Source organism: Polistes dominula, unplaced genomic scaffold, assembly GCF_049000335.1.
Source record: "Polistes dominula isolate Pdom_NZ unplaced genomic scaffold, Pdom_raw_medaka contig_18, whole genome shotgun sequence".
Lineage (NCBI taxonomy): Eukaryota > Metazoa > Arthropoda > Insecta > Hymenoptera > Vespidae > Polistes > Polistes dominula.
The window spans coordinates 2794805-2812506 of record NW_028301164.1 but is presented as its reverse complement, the minus strand read 5'-3'; the positions used below and the strand labels follow the sequence as shown (position 1 = coordinate 2812506).

The 17702-nt window shown below is 29.9% G+C and overlaps 1 protein-coding gene across 6 annotated transcripts in view; it reads left to right on the top strand.

The window, feature by feature from the left end:
* Nucleotides 1-17702, top strand: part of Rdl (Resistant to dieldrin) — a 114882-nt gene that overhangs the window by 41358 nt on the left and 55822 nt on the right. For all 6 annotated transcript variants that reach the window (XM_089178950.1, XM_015328429.2, XM_089178949.1 and 3 more), the window contains one exon: nucleotides 7967-8064. In XM_089178950.1, the coding sequence (XP_089035076.1) occupies nucleotides 7967-8064 (98 nt within the window). The remainder of the gene's footprint in view (nucleotides 1-7966; nucleotides 8065-17702) is intronic.

Below are 17702 nucleotides of genomic sequence, written 5' to 3'. Positions count from 1 at the left end.
TTGTAGGTCCGACTAATAAGGTGTTGTTGAGAGAAAGTCTCTTATCATTTTTCGCGGAGGCGTCGAATACGACCCGTACCTTTGTTGTCGTGCTAGCTGATTTGATAACCGCGTGGTGGGGAAGATAGCAACTTCCTATAGGTTCGTTTTTGACGATCGACATATATCCTAAGTCGATGTATTTATGTGTAATCTGTTCATATTCCTTCCGGAGTTCGATATTCGCGTGTAATTTCTTCCGGAGATTACGGAACTGACTATACCGCGTAGGTGACTGTAATCGTGGCTTTCTTCGCCGAAGGGAATACGCACGATATATCTTTACGATTCATAGTGTTTCGCAACTTAGACATAATGACTTTGCCTTCTATTTTGTTTACTAAATTCGATCGCGTTATCTTAGGAACGATGAGTAGCGAAAAGTTCCGCCTATATTTATCGTCTGATGATCGAATGGTTATCTCGATAACTTCTTTTGATCGAGTTCCGGTATAGTTGATAGCGTGCATGGAACTCGAATATGATTTGATCAGTAAGTGTGACTCTTTCGCGAAATTCTCAGTAATGAAGTGTGCGGCGGCACGCGTATCTAATACCGTCCGACGTTGTCTGAGAGTTCCGTCTCCCTTTCTTACACGATACATGATACTCAGGAGAAATTGATTCGGTGCACCGTGCGAATTGACATGAGACTCGGTGTTAGCCGCGTGAGGGTGGGTTCATTGCGATGTCGACGCGGTCTCCTTCTTCGCGAGAGTGTGGCTCTCCTGTTTCGTGATCTCATGCTCGTCATTATCTATATGTAATGACGTGTGATGGGCCTGGTGACATATCCGACAACGCGAGGCTCTACATGGTTCCCGGTGCTTCCGTAAGCAATTCTGACATAATTCGTACTGTTGAATCGTTGTCAGTCTGTCCTGTATCGTCATGTCATAATATCGGGGGCACCGGTATACAAAATGTTCATCTCTTTTGCAAAGAACACAATTAGCCAGAGTCTGAGTATGGAACGTACGTGTTGTATAGGTATCCTGTCGCTTTCGCGGTCGTAAAGTCATCGTCTCGGGATATCCACGTTTTGCGCGGGGCTCGAGGTTCGCGGACGTTGATGACGTTTTCAGCGGAGCACACGCACGCGCATATCGGGTTAAAAAATTAAAGAATTGCTCGATAGTCGGATATTCGTCGGAATCTATCTGTTTATTCCATTCTTGCAGCATCTCGGGGGGTAACGCGCGTTCAGCGAGGCGTACTGGCCAGACCACCGAACTTACATTATATGTCTCGAGTGTGGAGATGTGAGAACGCAGTTCGTTCAAGAATGCCGTTACGTCCTTTGCTGATCCGGCCTTCGGTCGGGATATGTCGATTAACGCGTCGACTACCCGAGCTAATAGTATCCGTGGCACATCGAACGCCTTCAATAAAGCTCCCCACGCGTCCTTATATTTTTCCCCAGTTAATTGATAATGCTCGATCGTTTGTAGGGCTTCGCCGCGAAGGGAGTCGCGAAGGTATACGTGTTTTTCTAAATCCGATATATCACTACGCGTGTCTACGAGGGTTAAAAAGCTGGATTTAAATGGGATCCATTTCCCTATATTCCCGTCGAATTGCGGGATCTCAATGCGCCGTAATGGTATTTGTTGATCGCGGGTTTTCGTGATATCGTTGCTTTCGTCAGCGTTATTCGGGTTGTTAACTGTGGCGGTATCGTTTGAATGAAGTTTGTCTCCGATCGCGCAATATCTCTCTATGATTGGAGTTAAACTATCGACTCCTCCTGCTTCGTTGATAGCAGTAACGCACTTTTCATACAAGGTTTCGTATTTCTCTACTAGTGGTGCAAGTCGTTCGTAGCGCCTTCTTATTTCCTGCTTATTTAGATTTCCTTCATTGATTAGATTTTCGACGTGCGTTAAACCCAATTCTAAAACTAACCGTTTTTGTTCGAGCTGTCCGAGCTGTTTTTGCGATGCCATCACGAACCGTTATTAACTATTCTACTCTTCGAAATCTACTCAAATGAATTTATGATATTATAAAAATTTCCTTTGCACGAGTATATGACCGCGCGTTGGGTTCTTGATCACGCGAGTACGGTCCTGCTGCCGTAAATCGTTGGAGAGGGTGTCCGTTTATTGTCAGTGGTAGCCCGATGGAGGGGGTATGCGATCGTCGCTAGCTGTATGCCGATAGATGGGATGTCCGGCGATGACGTCACGGCGTCTTCGTTCTAGTCGACCGTTCAAACAAAGGAAGGTGGCGTGGCGGTGAAGCCGCCGAAAATCTTATCGTTCTTTGTACGAGAATAAAGCGATTTCCGCGTGATTAAGAAATGACTATTTCGTGAATCTATACGTTTCTATCTTTGATATTAATAATTAAATTATTCATATATCGATTCAAAGCTTAATGTGAAATTTCTTACAAATGATGAATAAATGAATAATGATATTAGAAATTGCAAACTTCTACTGGATTCGAAGGTGCAGTTTCACTTGAAATATATGTTAATGAACAAAGGTGTGTACGCATAAGCGCACACACGGATAATTGAAACTACTTATCTCGTTTCTAGATCTTTCGTGATGATGGTTGAGCTGAGCGTTGAAGATGTTCGCAAGATGGCGGACTTTCTCGACTTCGTTGTTCTCTAATCGGTTTGCTCGGCGTGGTGATAGACTATTCACTGCTTCGTAAACCAGAAGTCGGGAACTCGCACCTTACAGGATTGCACCAAAATGTTCTGACCAAAAGATTCTTCAATGAAAATTCCTCTGATCATTACTTATATGCTATGAAGTGGAGAATGAAGGATTAGATTAAGGTGTAAAATAAAACACGTGGTTGAGCCAAACAAAGAAACAATGCCTTTTTTATTGGCTCGTCAGGGAAAAGCCTTGCGGCATAAAAACCCTGGATGTTGTTTAATTATAAAAATGAGAGTCCACCACGTGGTATTACCACGCGGGAAAATACCGTCGATATAAAATGTATATAATGGAAAGATCTCACCTCTCGCTCGCTTCGCTTACGTTCCTTAACTAACTTAACTCCTTTGATTTCGATATGTATTCACAGGCTTTCTATAAAGGACTGCAAGAATGTCCTTTTGTACTGGCCCCGCAGGGTGTACGGACTGGATGTAAGAAGTGGGGAGGCGAGAGGTGGGGGTGACTAGAGGGGCGCTTCGGTAGTTACTAGTAGTTGATCGATGCTCACCATGAGTATCGATCGAGACCTTTAATCGATGGAGGTGGATGCGCGCGAATTTTGAATACTGCTAATTACCGTATGATCCTTTTGGATCGTACAACCTATCTTTGCTGTATCGTCGAATAAAAAATAAACACATACTGAATAATAGGAACAAAATGACAAAACATAAAATATAAACAAACGTTCGTATATACACATATATATATGTAGGAGAGTTTTAAGTGTAGCAGAGATAGACAAAAGCTGGTATTCAGTCCTTTCTATAGATCTCATTTTATTTGAAAAAGAGAAATCTATCCAGATTAAAAGAAAAGATTAGTTGGGCCATAAAACCATAAACGAACCTTGAGGGTTATTAGGATATTGGTGTAATAAAAAACCATGTGTGCAGTGTAGTGACCCTTTGAAGAATTTCCGATACCTGTGTAAACATAGGCGATGCCATAAAAGGTGTGACATTCCGATGTGCTAGATTAAGTTGCTGTATGCATAGTTCCCACTACCGAAAAAACCATAGGCTGTACCTGTCGGTGGACTATGGGGTGGATCCTTATGCTATTGGTCAGTTAGATTTGTAAGCTTCTTCCCTCTCAAAAAGGGGTGTAGGTGATTTCTGATATAAAAGACATGGAAAGGAATAAGAGAGGAGAGTCTCGGTGGTAGAAGCAATGGAGTGTCAGTCGTAGAAGTAGAACAGTAGCAGTCGTAGCCGTAGTTAGATATCAGTTGTAACAGTCGCAGTTGTATCAGTTGTAACAGTCATAAGAATTCAGTCGCTCATCTAAGTTGTAACCGTAAGATTGTGAAATTAATATTGTACCTTTTCTAATACCTGTTTTAAATAAATCTTATTAGTAGGATTAAACTGGGTGTATGTTCACCTCGCACCTCTCACCCTAAATAAATTAAAATCCCTACATATATAAAACGTACGTGGTTATGTTAAAGGTGGTACTCGAGGTGAACTTAGAAAAAAATAAAGAAATATTTCACAAGAACATCGAATTTTATTGAACGGTTATATATACACCGGTGTAAAATATAACTCTAAACGTATAAGAGTACGAAGAATAAGAAAGAAAGAAATAAAATAAGAAAAGGATAATATATATATCAGAAAAAGAAACATCTTAGAAAAGTATAGAATAAGATCTTAAAAAGAAGTATCAGGTAAGGTAAAGGCAGAAGAATAAGAAGAAGAAAGGGTCAAGTATTCTTGGAAATCTAAGAAATTGAAATTCGTAGTACTTCCGGTACTCGAGGGATTCTCTTATGTTAGTTATCTTTTATCGATTCGTCCTCGACTCGTGGATATGACGTGTTTTACGATACATCGATAATCGAACTGATCAAAAAAGTGAAGAACAAAACTCGGTAATCTTTGAAAACAAAAGAATAGAAAAAAAAAACAAGAAAATGAACAAAACAAGAAGTCAGAATTTTCCTATAAATTTTAAAAAAATTATTACTCAATTATGACACTAATAAAACAATTAAACAATAATCACATATTATATATATATAATTATAATAAGTATATATAATTATATTATAATTTATATTTTAAATTTATTATATTTATTAATTATAAATTTTAAATTATTATTTGATAGTTTTAATTTTTATTTATAATATAATTATAAACATTAAGTATATATATTATATATTATTGTATATATATATATATATATATATATATATAATAATAATAAATTAAATTTAATATATATGTAATATTAAAATTATTAAATATAATAAAATAAATATTAAAATATTAAATATATATACTAAATTAATTATATACTATTATATACTAAATTAATAATAACTTTTAATTTTGATCGAAAAGAAATAAATTTAAAAATTAATATCACATTATTATTAATAACAATAACTAATAATAATAATAATAATAATAATAATAATAATAATAATAATAATAATAATAATGGCGTAAGTATATTCATCGATTGTCAAATTTAATATATAAAAGTCATAAAAAAAAAGTAAAGCAAAAAGAGGTTTGGATTTTTCACGTTGCTTCCAATGAAGATTTTAGGTAGGATAGCTCGAGTTAAATCACGAAGGCGTGTACAACTACTCCCTGACATTTTCTTGACGGGTTTCCCAACGGAGCGTACAGGTGGCACGAATCTCCTGTTCAAAATACTGGCCCTGGCCGACATTCACTCACCCTTCCCTTTCTCACCATTCCTTATTCTGAAAATGTCATATTCGTTGGCAACTACTAAGGTTTCACCATTTTGTGCTTACCCGATCAAGGAAAGTAAAAATAAAAAATATAAAAGACGATCAAAAGTTTGTCATTTAAGTATTTTTTAAACGGTTGAAAAATTCCTTCTAAATTTGAGAAATTTTTTCTATTCCCTTCCACCTCCTACACACATTCATACATATATATATATATATATATATATATATATAAGTGAATGAACTAGTGTATCGTATGTATAAATTGTTTCTTTTTTTACTTGCTATTAAAGTTAACCCATTTATACAGTAGTAGAAGAAATTCGTGAAACTCTAATCGATACGCCTAACCTCTGACCTATTATCGCGGTCTGCCAGCTTGTTCTGAGTAGATATCGTTCAACGAGATTTAGTTGAACGCGTTTTGTGACCTCTCTCTCTCTCTCTTTTTTTTCTCTCTCTCTCTCTCTCTCTCTTTAGTACGATAAATCCTTTTTAGAAAGAGTAACGCAAGTAAGTAGTTATACGGTAGTAAACCCATTGCTATTGGTCGAATACATTGTAATCAAACTTAACCGTAACATTCGTATTTGTACTTTTACTTCTAATAAATTTGTTCTAAGTTTAATCTATTTTCTAAAAACGTTGTAACTTGTCGTAGTAGGACAAATTATCTAACGTAAGGGGGTTTCATCTAAAAATAAAATAATTTATGGTTTTCTTGTGAAGATAAAAAAAAAAACAAAAAGAAAATGCAACTAAACTTTGGAAGAATTGTATCTCGTTTTAGTCTTATCAATTTTTCATAGCTATAATCTTTCGTGAGAATACAGTTACCATTGGTCAAATAAATTCTTTTACGATAAATAACGTTTTGCTGAAAAGAAGAAAGAAAAATAAATAAAATAAGAAAATGTAAGTAATAAAATACAAATATATAATAATTAAAAATAAAAATAGAAAATAAAAGAAAAAATATAATAAAAACAATATAAATAATAAAAATATAATAAAAATTAAAGTATAAAAATTAGAACAATAAAAACCCTATTCATCTATAAATTTTCGAAAACATAATCTAGAATGCAATTACTATGATCGAATAAGTATCTTATAACAAATAACAATCTAATGAATAGAAAAAAATAAAACTAAATAAAATAATAAAATATAAATAATAAAATTTAAAAAAATATATAATTAAAAATACAAGTTAAAAAATTAGAAATAATAGAAACCTTGTTCTTCTATAAATTTTCGAAAACATAATTTAGAATGCAATTACTATTGGTTGGAATATAAAAAAAAAAAACATTTCGCGCGCGTATGATAAATATCGTTCTACTTTTATGAAAAAGTTGAAACCTTCTTCAAGGATACAGACAAGGAATACCGATTTCGATTTGGTTCCAAAATAGAAAATAGAAAATAGAAAAGTAAAGACACAAAAAAATGAAAGGAAGAATGAAAAAAGTTAGGCAACGTTAATTAGTTGTCTATACGGTCTAACGCGTCCGACTAAAGGTCGTCCTCTTCTACTTGCACGCTCGAAAGGAGAAATGTCGGGGATAACGACGACTTGATTAGTAGACCCACTTTCGTCACAGGAGTCTGATCAAAAGGTCTACTATCTACTGTTTCTATTCAAACGAGACTAATGTATTCAACCTGTATACGCTTTTCGACGTTCCTACCCTTTTACTTTTTCAATTTATTTATAATGACTCTTTGACAATTCGTCTAATTAACGTGATATACCAATGTTATTGAATTAATTTACTTCTATCATTTTATATCGGTCAAAAATAGAATTTTTTTCTTTTTAAATACAATAAGAACTTTGAGGATTAATTTATAAATATAATATACAGAAATATTTATACAATTATTATTATTTTAAAAATAATTACAAATCTCTTTTTACTTTTAATACAATATTTCATTAATTTGCAGTAACATATTTTAAGATTATTAAACTATTAAATTAATTTATTCGTGTAATACTTTAGAAACTTATTTGCCTTATAAACTAATAAATATTAAATAATATATTGAATATTAAAAGTATTTTTTAAATAATATTAATAAATTATATTTTACAATATAATATTTTTCGAGCAACCCAATATGTTTCGTTGATAATTACTATTATATATAATTACTAGTAATAAACTAATAAATATTATATAAAATATTGAATATTAATATTTAAAATAATATTGATAAATTATATTTTAAAATATAATACTTTTCAAACAACCCAATATGTTTCTTTGACAAATATAAAATTACAATAATTACTATTATATATAATTACTAATAATAAACTAATAAATATTATATAATATATTGAATATTAATATTTAAAATAATATTGATAAATTATATTTTAAAATATAATACTTTTCAAGCTATCCAATATGTTTCTTTGACAAATACAAAATGAAAATATAAAATAATACAAATTTCTATTATTAATAACTTATTAATCATTTCTATATATTTCATTTATATTTTTATATATTTACAGAACTGGCGGCGGTAGTATGCTGGGGGATGTCAACATCTCAGCAATACTGGACTCCTTTTCAGTTAGTTACGATAAAAGAGTAAGGCCGAACTACGGAGGTGAGTAAGGACGATCGATTGCCTCTTCCTGCTTTTAATTAAAAAAAAATTAATAATAATAAAAATAAACAAACAAAAAAAAAACAAAAAGAAAATAATAATCGATAATTCGATATATAAATTCATTATCTATATTTACTATCACCGAGTATCACGTGGCAAGAATTGTAACGACGTTACGATAAAATTCAATTGATGTTAAAATTAATCAAATTTCATCTTTAAAAATTTCAGAAACAAATTTATTTACAAATTTTTATATCATTTGTTCATTACACATTGATTGTTTTAATAATTTTTAAATTAAATCGTCAAATTTTTCTTCTCCTCTTTTTTATTTATTAGATCATTTTTTTTTTACTCTTTCTTTTTAATTATTAATTAAATAATATCTGACACGTTGACGATTAATGCCACGTATATTAGAATCTTCGTGATATCGTCTTTAAAAAAAAAAAAAAAAAACAAAGAAAATATTTGCGGCGCCTGTAAAAATGCTTTACTTTAATGTCACAAGAGATGACCTGTCAAGTGATGCAAACTTTTGAAGATATTGTCAGTAAACCAATGATGGACACGTGCAACACGATCAAATCTCGTTTAATACGATAGAAAAAAAAAGAATTAGAAATACTCTCCGTGATAATAATGATTTGTCGATTAATATTTCATAAATTAATATAACAATTACATAATAATAATAATAATAATAATATGAATAATAATAATAATAATAATAATAATAATAATAATAATAATAATAATATTCGAAAAAAAACACGCACACAATTAATTCGCGTCTGCGTTGGTTAGGATCAATTGTCCTCGTTTTTTTTTTTGTTTTTTTTTATTTAATAATTTTTATGAGCGTGTATATACGTTAATACGCTCGAACTCGTGAAAATAAACAACTTGTAATATCGTTGAGATTCGATTTCACAAATAAACGAAGATCCACGAATGAAGTTAAAATAAAAGTAAGGGAAAAAAAGGTGGGAGTTGTAAGGGCCAATAGTTAAAGGATTGAACAAATTTATAACGTTTCGTTAACTGATAAAAACCTTATCTAAAAATAATCTTTCGTATAATAAATATCGATAAAAATGTAAACGTCGAAGAAAACGTAAAAGAATGAATGGTATTGGATTAAATGTAGATATAAACGCTGGTAAAGAGAAAAAAAGGGGCGAGTAAAAGGGTAAATGAAAAGGGAGAAAGAACAGAAGGATAGAAAGAAAGAAAGAAAGAAAGAAAGAAAGAATATATAGAAACGAGAGAAAGAGAAAGAGACAAAAAAAGAAAAAACAGAATGCCTCGGGAAATATTTTTGACGCCGCTTACTCTTTCGTCATGAACGATACAGAAAAGAATATTCGGAACAATAGGGAGAGCAAGCTCGTGGGCGTATACTTGGTTCGATAAAGAAAAAAAAAAAGGGAAAAAACACACGAAAAAAAAAAGAGAAAAAAAAATATATATATATATATAACCCCTAGTCGACAGAGAGTGGTTGGTACCAGGAGGACGAACGTCGGAATAGAAAACTCGCGTGTCGTATTCGGTCTGCAAACGAAAAGAGAGTAATTTGCTAGTTTCTCTGCGGGCCTCATCCCGCGTGTGCGGTTTACGAAAAAGAATGAAAAAAAAAAAGGAAAAAAAAATGAAAAAAAAGAAAAAGAAGGAATTATTACAATAAAATATCGTGATAAAATGGGAAATCCTTGTAAAATCGAAACTACTGCAAATAAATACATTTATATATGTATATATACATAGAAATTTATATAAATACATAGGACACATATATATATATTATTTATGTATTCATAAATTAATATACATATATAAATAATATAATTTAATATAATATAAAATTCTAAACTATTTATAATGCAGTCAAATCGATATTCAATAATCATTTCTGGAACTTCAAATTTGCCATAAAATAACATACAATTTTTATTTTTATTCTTATTTAAATATTACATATTATATAAAATATTATTTAATTATACATATATACATATAACTATTATAATATATTTTATTTATTATTATATATTATTATACATTATTAGATAGAAATAGATATATACATGTATTTATTTGCATTGTATATTATTGCTATATATATATTTATCGTGTAAGTAAAATATATTATAATATGTTTCCTTCTCTTTTTTTTTTTTTATTTTTCTTTTTCTTTTTCTTGCTCGTATTCCTCATGTGATTTAAATTAAAAAAAAAAAAAAAAAAAAAAATAGAAGAAGATTAAAACACATTGGCTGTTAAAATTAATCGTACGAGATCATCATCATCATCATTAACGTGATTACGCGAGTACTAACCAAAACGTTGTTCAGGGAATTCGTTCGATTAAATATCAACTTGCAATAATTATCTAATGAATGATGTGATATGAAGAAGAAGAAGAAGAAGAAGAAGAAGGAGAAGGAAGAGAGGAAAAAAAGGAAAAGTAAAACAAATCGAATAAGTATTTTCCCTTCTCTCACCTCACTCCACCACCGTTGGAAATAAGGCTGATATCTCTCTCGAGAATAAGACTTTAATCAAAATTTTTTTTTCTTCACCCACGACGATGTAATAATAATAATAATAATAATAATAATAATAATAATAATAATAATAATAATAATAATAATAATAATAATAATAATAATAATAATTTTTGTTTGTTTTATTTTTTCATATTTAACGTGGAATGATATATAATAGACTTTCGAGAATTGTATTCTTGCACAGATGTTTAATAAATAAATTATCTGATTAAATATATATACGAATATATATTTTAATATTATTTATATTTCTTTTTTTTAATATTAATTATTTTTTAAATATTTTTATATCAAATATTAAATATATTAAAATATAATATGTTTTAAATATATTTAATTAAATATTTTTATATTATTATTTATTTTAATATTATTTATTAGACAATATAATATTATTTATATTATTTATTTGTTATATTAATTATTTTTCTTTAATATTTTTATATTGAATATTAAATATGTTAAATATATTAAATACTACAATAAATATATCAAATATATTTAATTACATATTTTTATATTATAATTTATTTTAATATTACTATTAATTATTTTATATAAATATATAAAGAATGAGAAACAAATATAAATAATTCATAATAAATATTTAACAAAAAAAATACAAAAATACAAATACAGATATCAAACCAATGTGTTAATCTCGAAATAAAAATAACTGACATTTTCTTCAAAATAAAATCTTTACAATTCAAAGAAAAAGAAAAAGAAAAACAAAAACAAAAAGAAAAAAGAAAACTCTTATTACGTTTAACGTAAGAATCCACTCATTTTCGAGTGTTCGAATCGCATTTAGAAAACAATCTAATTTAATTTCCAACACAGACAATCCGTTCGAAATACTTGCGCTTTCTTTTGTATAAACCGGTCATGGATAGGTTGGGTTGGGAGGTAAAGGAAGAGGAAGAGGGTTGGTTTGTTGCTTATAAAGGAACGTTTTCAACAGGGGAAAACGCGTAATCTCTTAAACGCGAAAACTTCTTCACTAGATATTACTCGCTTTCGTCTCTCGAGTGAGTACTTCGAAGTGGCAGTAAAGGGAGATCGTGTAGGGTAAAAAATAAAGGAAAGAAAAAGAATGAAGAAAAAAAAGTGAAAGAAATCAAGACAGTTTCTTGACAGTCTCGTTTCGAGATGGGGAAGAAAAGAAAAATACAAAAAAAGGAAGAAAGAAAGAAAGAAAGAAAGAAAGAAAAAAGAAAAAGAAAGAGTACATTGCTTGCTTTCTTTTTGCTCTCAAGACGCTTAGAAGAAAACAATCTGATCTTTTCTTTTATCTATCTATCTATTTATCTGTATCTCTCTTTACTTTCATCTCAGTTTTCTTCTCAATTTAAAACTTTTCAAGAGTTTAAGAATTAATCGAAATACGAGAAAAAGCTTCTTCGTAGTATCGTATTAGCATTATTTTATTTGAACCGTTAATATCTCAAGAGATAAATCGTAACAACAACAAAATTAAGAAAGAAAGAGAGAGCATTCTAATAAAAATAAAAAAAGAAACATTCCGAACATTCTGTTCAATAATAATCGAAGAACAAATAATTAAGATGTTTCGAGATTGAAGAAATAAAATATTCCTTAGAATTACATTATTTTCCAAACGATTTTTATTATTAAATTAAAAAAAAAAAAAAATTTAGAATAAAATTAAAAGAACTAAATAAAATCGAATGAACAACAATTGAACTCCAAATATTTTATCTTGGTCTCTCCATTTTTTTTTTTAATCACAAAAACTTAAAATAATCATTTTACCGAATGATTTTCATTAACTTCTTCTAAGAAAACTTCATTGGCAGTCAGAGAACTGAAATCTTCGATGTTGGATAGTTTTGAAAGTCGGAAAAAAGGGTTGTGCGTCAGGGACCACCAATCAAAGTCGTAGAAACGGGTTGAAATTTTTCGCGGTAAAGTCAAATTTGAACCGAAACGCGAGTTCTAAAGGGCGGGGCAAAACGTAAAATAAAGGAGAGGACGAGGAAGAGGAAAGAGACGATAGAAGAGGGTGGTAGTTGGGGGTGGAGAGAGGGTAGAGGGTAGAGAACGTGCTTCGATAAAACTCGGATCGATGCTGGGACGCTCCTCGGGTTGCCAGTGGTTACCGTTAACGGGCATCTCTACTTCCAACACCCCATCCCCTTCTCCATTCCTCTTCCAACCCTCCACTCCCAACCCCCCATCCCAACTACCCCTCTAGAATCCACTAACTCAAACCAACAAGAGCCGTTTCTCATCTACGATTACGGATTTCGATGCCGTGCGCGTTCTTTTCGGCGGTCGTCCTGGCCAATCGTGCTCTGGTACGTTTCCAAAATTTTACTAGAAGAAGGAAAGAGAAAGAAAGAAAGAGAAAGATAGGACGACATCTTTCACCTTCTTTTTTTATTTTTTTCCTTGCCTTTCGGTCCTTTCCATCCTGGCTTTCAGCCCGTTACACCACCGAATCTAATGTGTGTTCCTTTCCGATCTTTATTACTTTTATTTTTTTTATTTTATTTTTCTATTTACTCTAAGTCCACAAAATTGATTTTGTATCGTTAAACTCGAACGTTGATCTTGTGATTTTTGTTCTTATTGTTTAATAAAAATAATTACAATATAAATTGATAGTTGAATATTCACTTTAACACTTTAATTGTCATGTTGGTCATATATGAAAATTGAAAGTTAGTGTATTTTAATATGACTGATATCTAGAAGATACTTTGAAATAAAAAGTGCGCTATTGAACAATTACAATTTTTTATTAATATCAATTTATTATTATTTTGAATAATAAAAACAATGCTCTGGCGTCCTGGACAAAACATATGATTTCAGCGTGTCAGTCAAAGGGTTAATTACCATTGAAATGATTTAAATCTATGATATAAAATAAATGAGAATTTCATTCTCATTCGTATTAAAATTTCTATTTTAAAAATATTAAAAAAAAAAAAAGAACTATATAATGTGGAGCAGCACGTTTGATACGTGAAAAATGTCGAATAATATTTTGTACAAATCGTTGGACGCGAAATAAGAAAGACACTTTTCTTGAAAATTGCAAAAAAAATGGTAGGGACTTTTATTACCAAACTAAATATTCTTTTAAAAAAAAAAAAAAAAAAAAAAAAAAAAAAAAACTTAGTTCGATATTCTTCGTGGTATCTCTGAGGATTTTCTAGTAACGAGAGATAGTTTCGAAAGTAACGTTCGCATTGGTCAAGTTTTTCCCCTTGTAAAATGATGGAATACGTGACATGGAAAACTAATGTTAGAAACCTGATATTTCTCCATATTATCCGTGAATATTTTTTTATATTTTACTTTTATACGATAAGAAAGAAAAAATAGAAGAGAAAAACATTTCAAACCGTGTATTACGTTTACTAATTAACGATTCTACACACACATATATAAAATTTACATACACACATACGTATCTTATCTTTAACCTCAATTTTTTTTTTCAAAACTTGCTATGAAATCGTGCACTTTTATTATACTCTTCTTCCAAAAAGTAAATTATCGCGATAATCTAGTGGATTTTTCTTCTTCTTTTTCTTTTTTAGAAAATGAGAAACTTCTTTTTCTCTCGCTAAATCTCTTACTTTCTTTCTTTCTTTCTTTCTTTCTTTCTTTCTTTCTCTCTCTTACACGTGTTAGCGTTTAAATAAAGAAACAAAGTGTACCATAAATCCAAACCACGCGCTTTTACCAACCTGCTAATGTAAAGCTCATAAAAAGAAAGCTTAAGCTTATCTACACCTTCGAACATTCTCTGAGCAAACTTTCTCATCCTCTCTCCCTTCACCTCGTTAGATATATTATTATCTAATCTCGTAAAGAACGTAAAAAAAAAACAAAAGAAAAGAAAGAAAAAATAACTGATTAACTCGTGAAAAAAAAAGTAAGATCCTTAAAAAAAAAAAAAAAAAAAAAACAGAAAATGATTTTTCCATTGTATGTTTGACACAAAAATATGACTCGTTAGAAACAGGTGTAGTCAAAGGTGTGTGTCCCAAGTTTTCTGAATGAATGAAAAATAAAAAAAAAATAAAAGAAGGGTCTTGGAGTAAAAAAAAAAAAAAAAGAAGAAAGAAAGGAAGAAAAAAAAATCTAAAAAAAAAAAAAAAACGAAGAAAAATGTCCACTTTTGAACAAGGCGAACGTTTTGGCAGGTCGCCCAAAGTTGACTCATTCACTCCTCGTTTCCGTTTCCTACCCATCCATTTTTCTTTCATACTTTTTTTTTTCATTCTCCCTTAACACCCTACTCCCACTACCAACCCCCTTACAACACGTTTGGTTATTCTTTCTTTCTTTACTTCATCTCGTTTTGCTTAGGAAATCGAGAAAACGATACTATAGGTTTCAATTAAACGTTTCTCACGAGATTTGCAATGAGTTAGGTGTGTCTGTTAGGTTTGGATAGTAGTATGGACGTGTCATCTTGATTTATGTTGCCCCATATGGGACGTTCTTTGGGAATAGGGCTTTAAAAACATCCTAGAAATGGAAATGAAGATATATATCGGTCGAGTACCAACCGATGCCGTTGGCAGGGCCGTTGTTTACGAGTCAACTTTATCGCGAAAATTCCACCCCTTCTTCCCTTCAACCACCCACACCGATTCCAACTGCCTTCTGCATTCTACACCTTTCTTTCTCTTTCTCTCTTTCTCTTTCTCTTTTACTGTTCTTTCTTTTACTTTTATTCTCCTATCGTTTACCATCTGTCATTTCGTTTCATAGTGTAACATTCTAAAGTCTCTTGATTCGTTGAAAATTTTTATTTTAAATAAGAGAAAATACTGGAGGGATTTACTTGAAAATTATAATCCTAACTTGATAGGAAAGTTATTATAATTATTATTATTATTATTATTATTATTATTATTATTATTATTTTAAAAAGAACAGAGAGAATAATTTGATACGAAATTTGAGATAATATTCAGAAAGAGAGAGAGAGAGAGAGAAAGAAAGATATGATTGATAGTTGGGTGACGTTTTTTTCTTTTTTTATCTTAATTAAAATCAATTTGAACGTTTTCATATGAAAATTACATTTTTTTAAAATAAAACATTTGACAAATCTATTTTTTCTCACTCGTAATAAAAGGTTAACAAATTTATTTAATTTTTTTTATTTTGATTCAAATAAATTTGAACGTTTTGATATGAAAATTACATTTTTCCAAAATAAAACATTTGACAAATCCACTTCTTCTCACTCGTAATAAAATATTAACAAATTTATTCAATTATTGACGATTTTGCAACTTTGTATCTGTTACATGAAAGTGACAGGATGAATGAATATTGAAATAGCGCACAAAAAAAGAAAATTTGTTAACAAAACGTTTTTTTCTGCGTTTAATAAAATCAATCAAAATGCCCTCCAAAAAAAAAAATAGAAAAACAAACAAACAATTGGTTTGTCAACGTTTCTTATTTAAGATCAATTGAAAAAACATTTTCAAAATAACAAAATATTTTATCGTTCGGTTGCATACCACAAAATATTGAAATACCGAAATAATAGTATCACCAATGTTACCTGTTAAATAAAATCAAGTGAAATTCACAAAAGAAAAAGAAAAATAAAAAAAATAAAGTAATAATAGATTTGTTAACAAAAATACAATTCTTATTTAAAGTCAATTCAAACGTTTCACCATAAAAATTGCATTCATAAAAAAAACGATATATATAATGTATATATTAAAATATAATTTAAAAAATACACATTCACCAACTATAATCTCAAAAAAAAAAAATACTTATTATATAATTTAATAAAAAAAAATATATATATAATTATATAATTATTTAATATAATTTAATTATTTATATATTATTACAATTATATAATTTAATAAAAATTTAATATTATATATTTTTATTATATTTATAATATAAAATATAAAATATGTCGAAAAAAAATATATTTTCACCAATTATAATCTCAAAACAAAAATACTTATTTTAATCAACATTTTTTGATTTTAATATCAATTGAAAAAACTTTTAATAAAAGATGTTCTACCAGAAAAGTTCTCTCTATTCGTTTTTAGAATAAAATAAAATAATAATAAAATTTCGTAGCTTTTATAAACTTTATTGAATAATACAACTACCATCATTATTTTTCACTTTCTACCAATTTTTATATTCCATTTTTAAAAAAATGCCGAATTTCTAAAGGCAAAAAATTGAACCAGTTTTTGTTTGAACGGACAGAATTTTCCAGTAGACCTAATAATAAAAATTCGACAAATTCAACAATTTAATTTCTCTTCTTTCACAATAGAAAATCATCCTCTTTCCCTTCCCTTTTTCCCCATTCTTTTCTGGTTTAAATCTTTTAATAATCGTCGATTCGACACCTTATCTGAATTCAAAGAAAAATCTTCTTCTTCTTTTATCAAATCTAACATAAAATGTAGGTACGTACATATAAACCCAATGCATCCATATCAACGTTATAGAAATCCTACGGATCCAAGCGAAAAGTATAAAATCGGTGGAAGAAAAAAATAAAAAGGAAAAAAATAAAATGAAAGAAAGAAAATGAAAAAAAAAATGAAGGAGAAGAAAACAAAGAAAAGAAAAAAAGAGAAGGTAGGAAAGGAAAAGATGCGAATCTATTTGAAATTCTCGGCCGACGATCATAGTACGCTAGAGGAAACTAGACGAAAGAGTTCCTTTCAATCGTTTCTATTCGTCCATAAAGAAATGTATGTGTGTATGGGTGGGTGGATAGATGGTAAAAGATGAAAACAAAAAAAAAAAAAAAGAAAGAAAGGAAAGAAAGATGCGGGTCCGATGCAAAGTGGGGATTTGCGATCAAATCGACAGCCTCGTCGACAATTCAGAACCGAAAAACGTTCCGTTATCGATCAAAGTCTTAAAAAACTCAGCTATTGGGAAAGGTAATGGTGGTGGTGTTGGTAAAAGGGGTTGAGAGAAGGGTTTGGTGAAGAGGAAAGGTTTGGATAGACAGTGGTATGTATGGTCATGGGAACAAAAATAAATTCTTTACGTTTACGA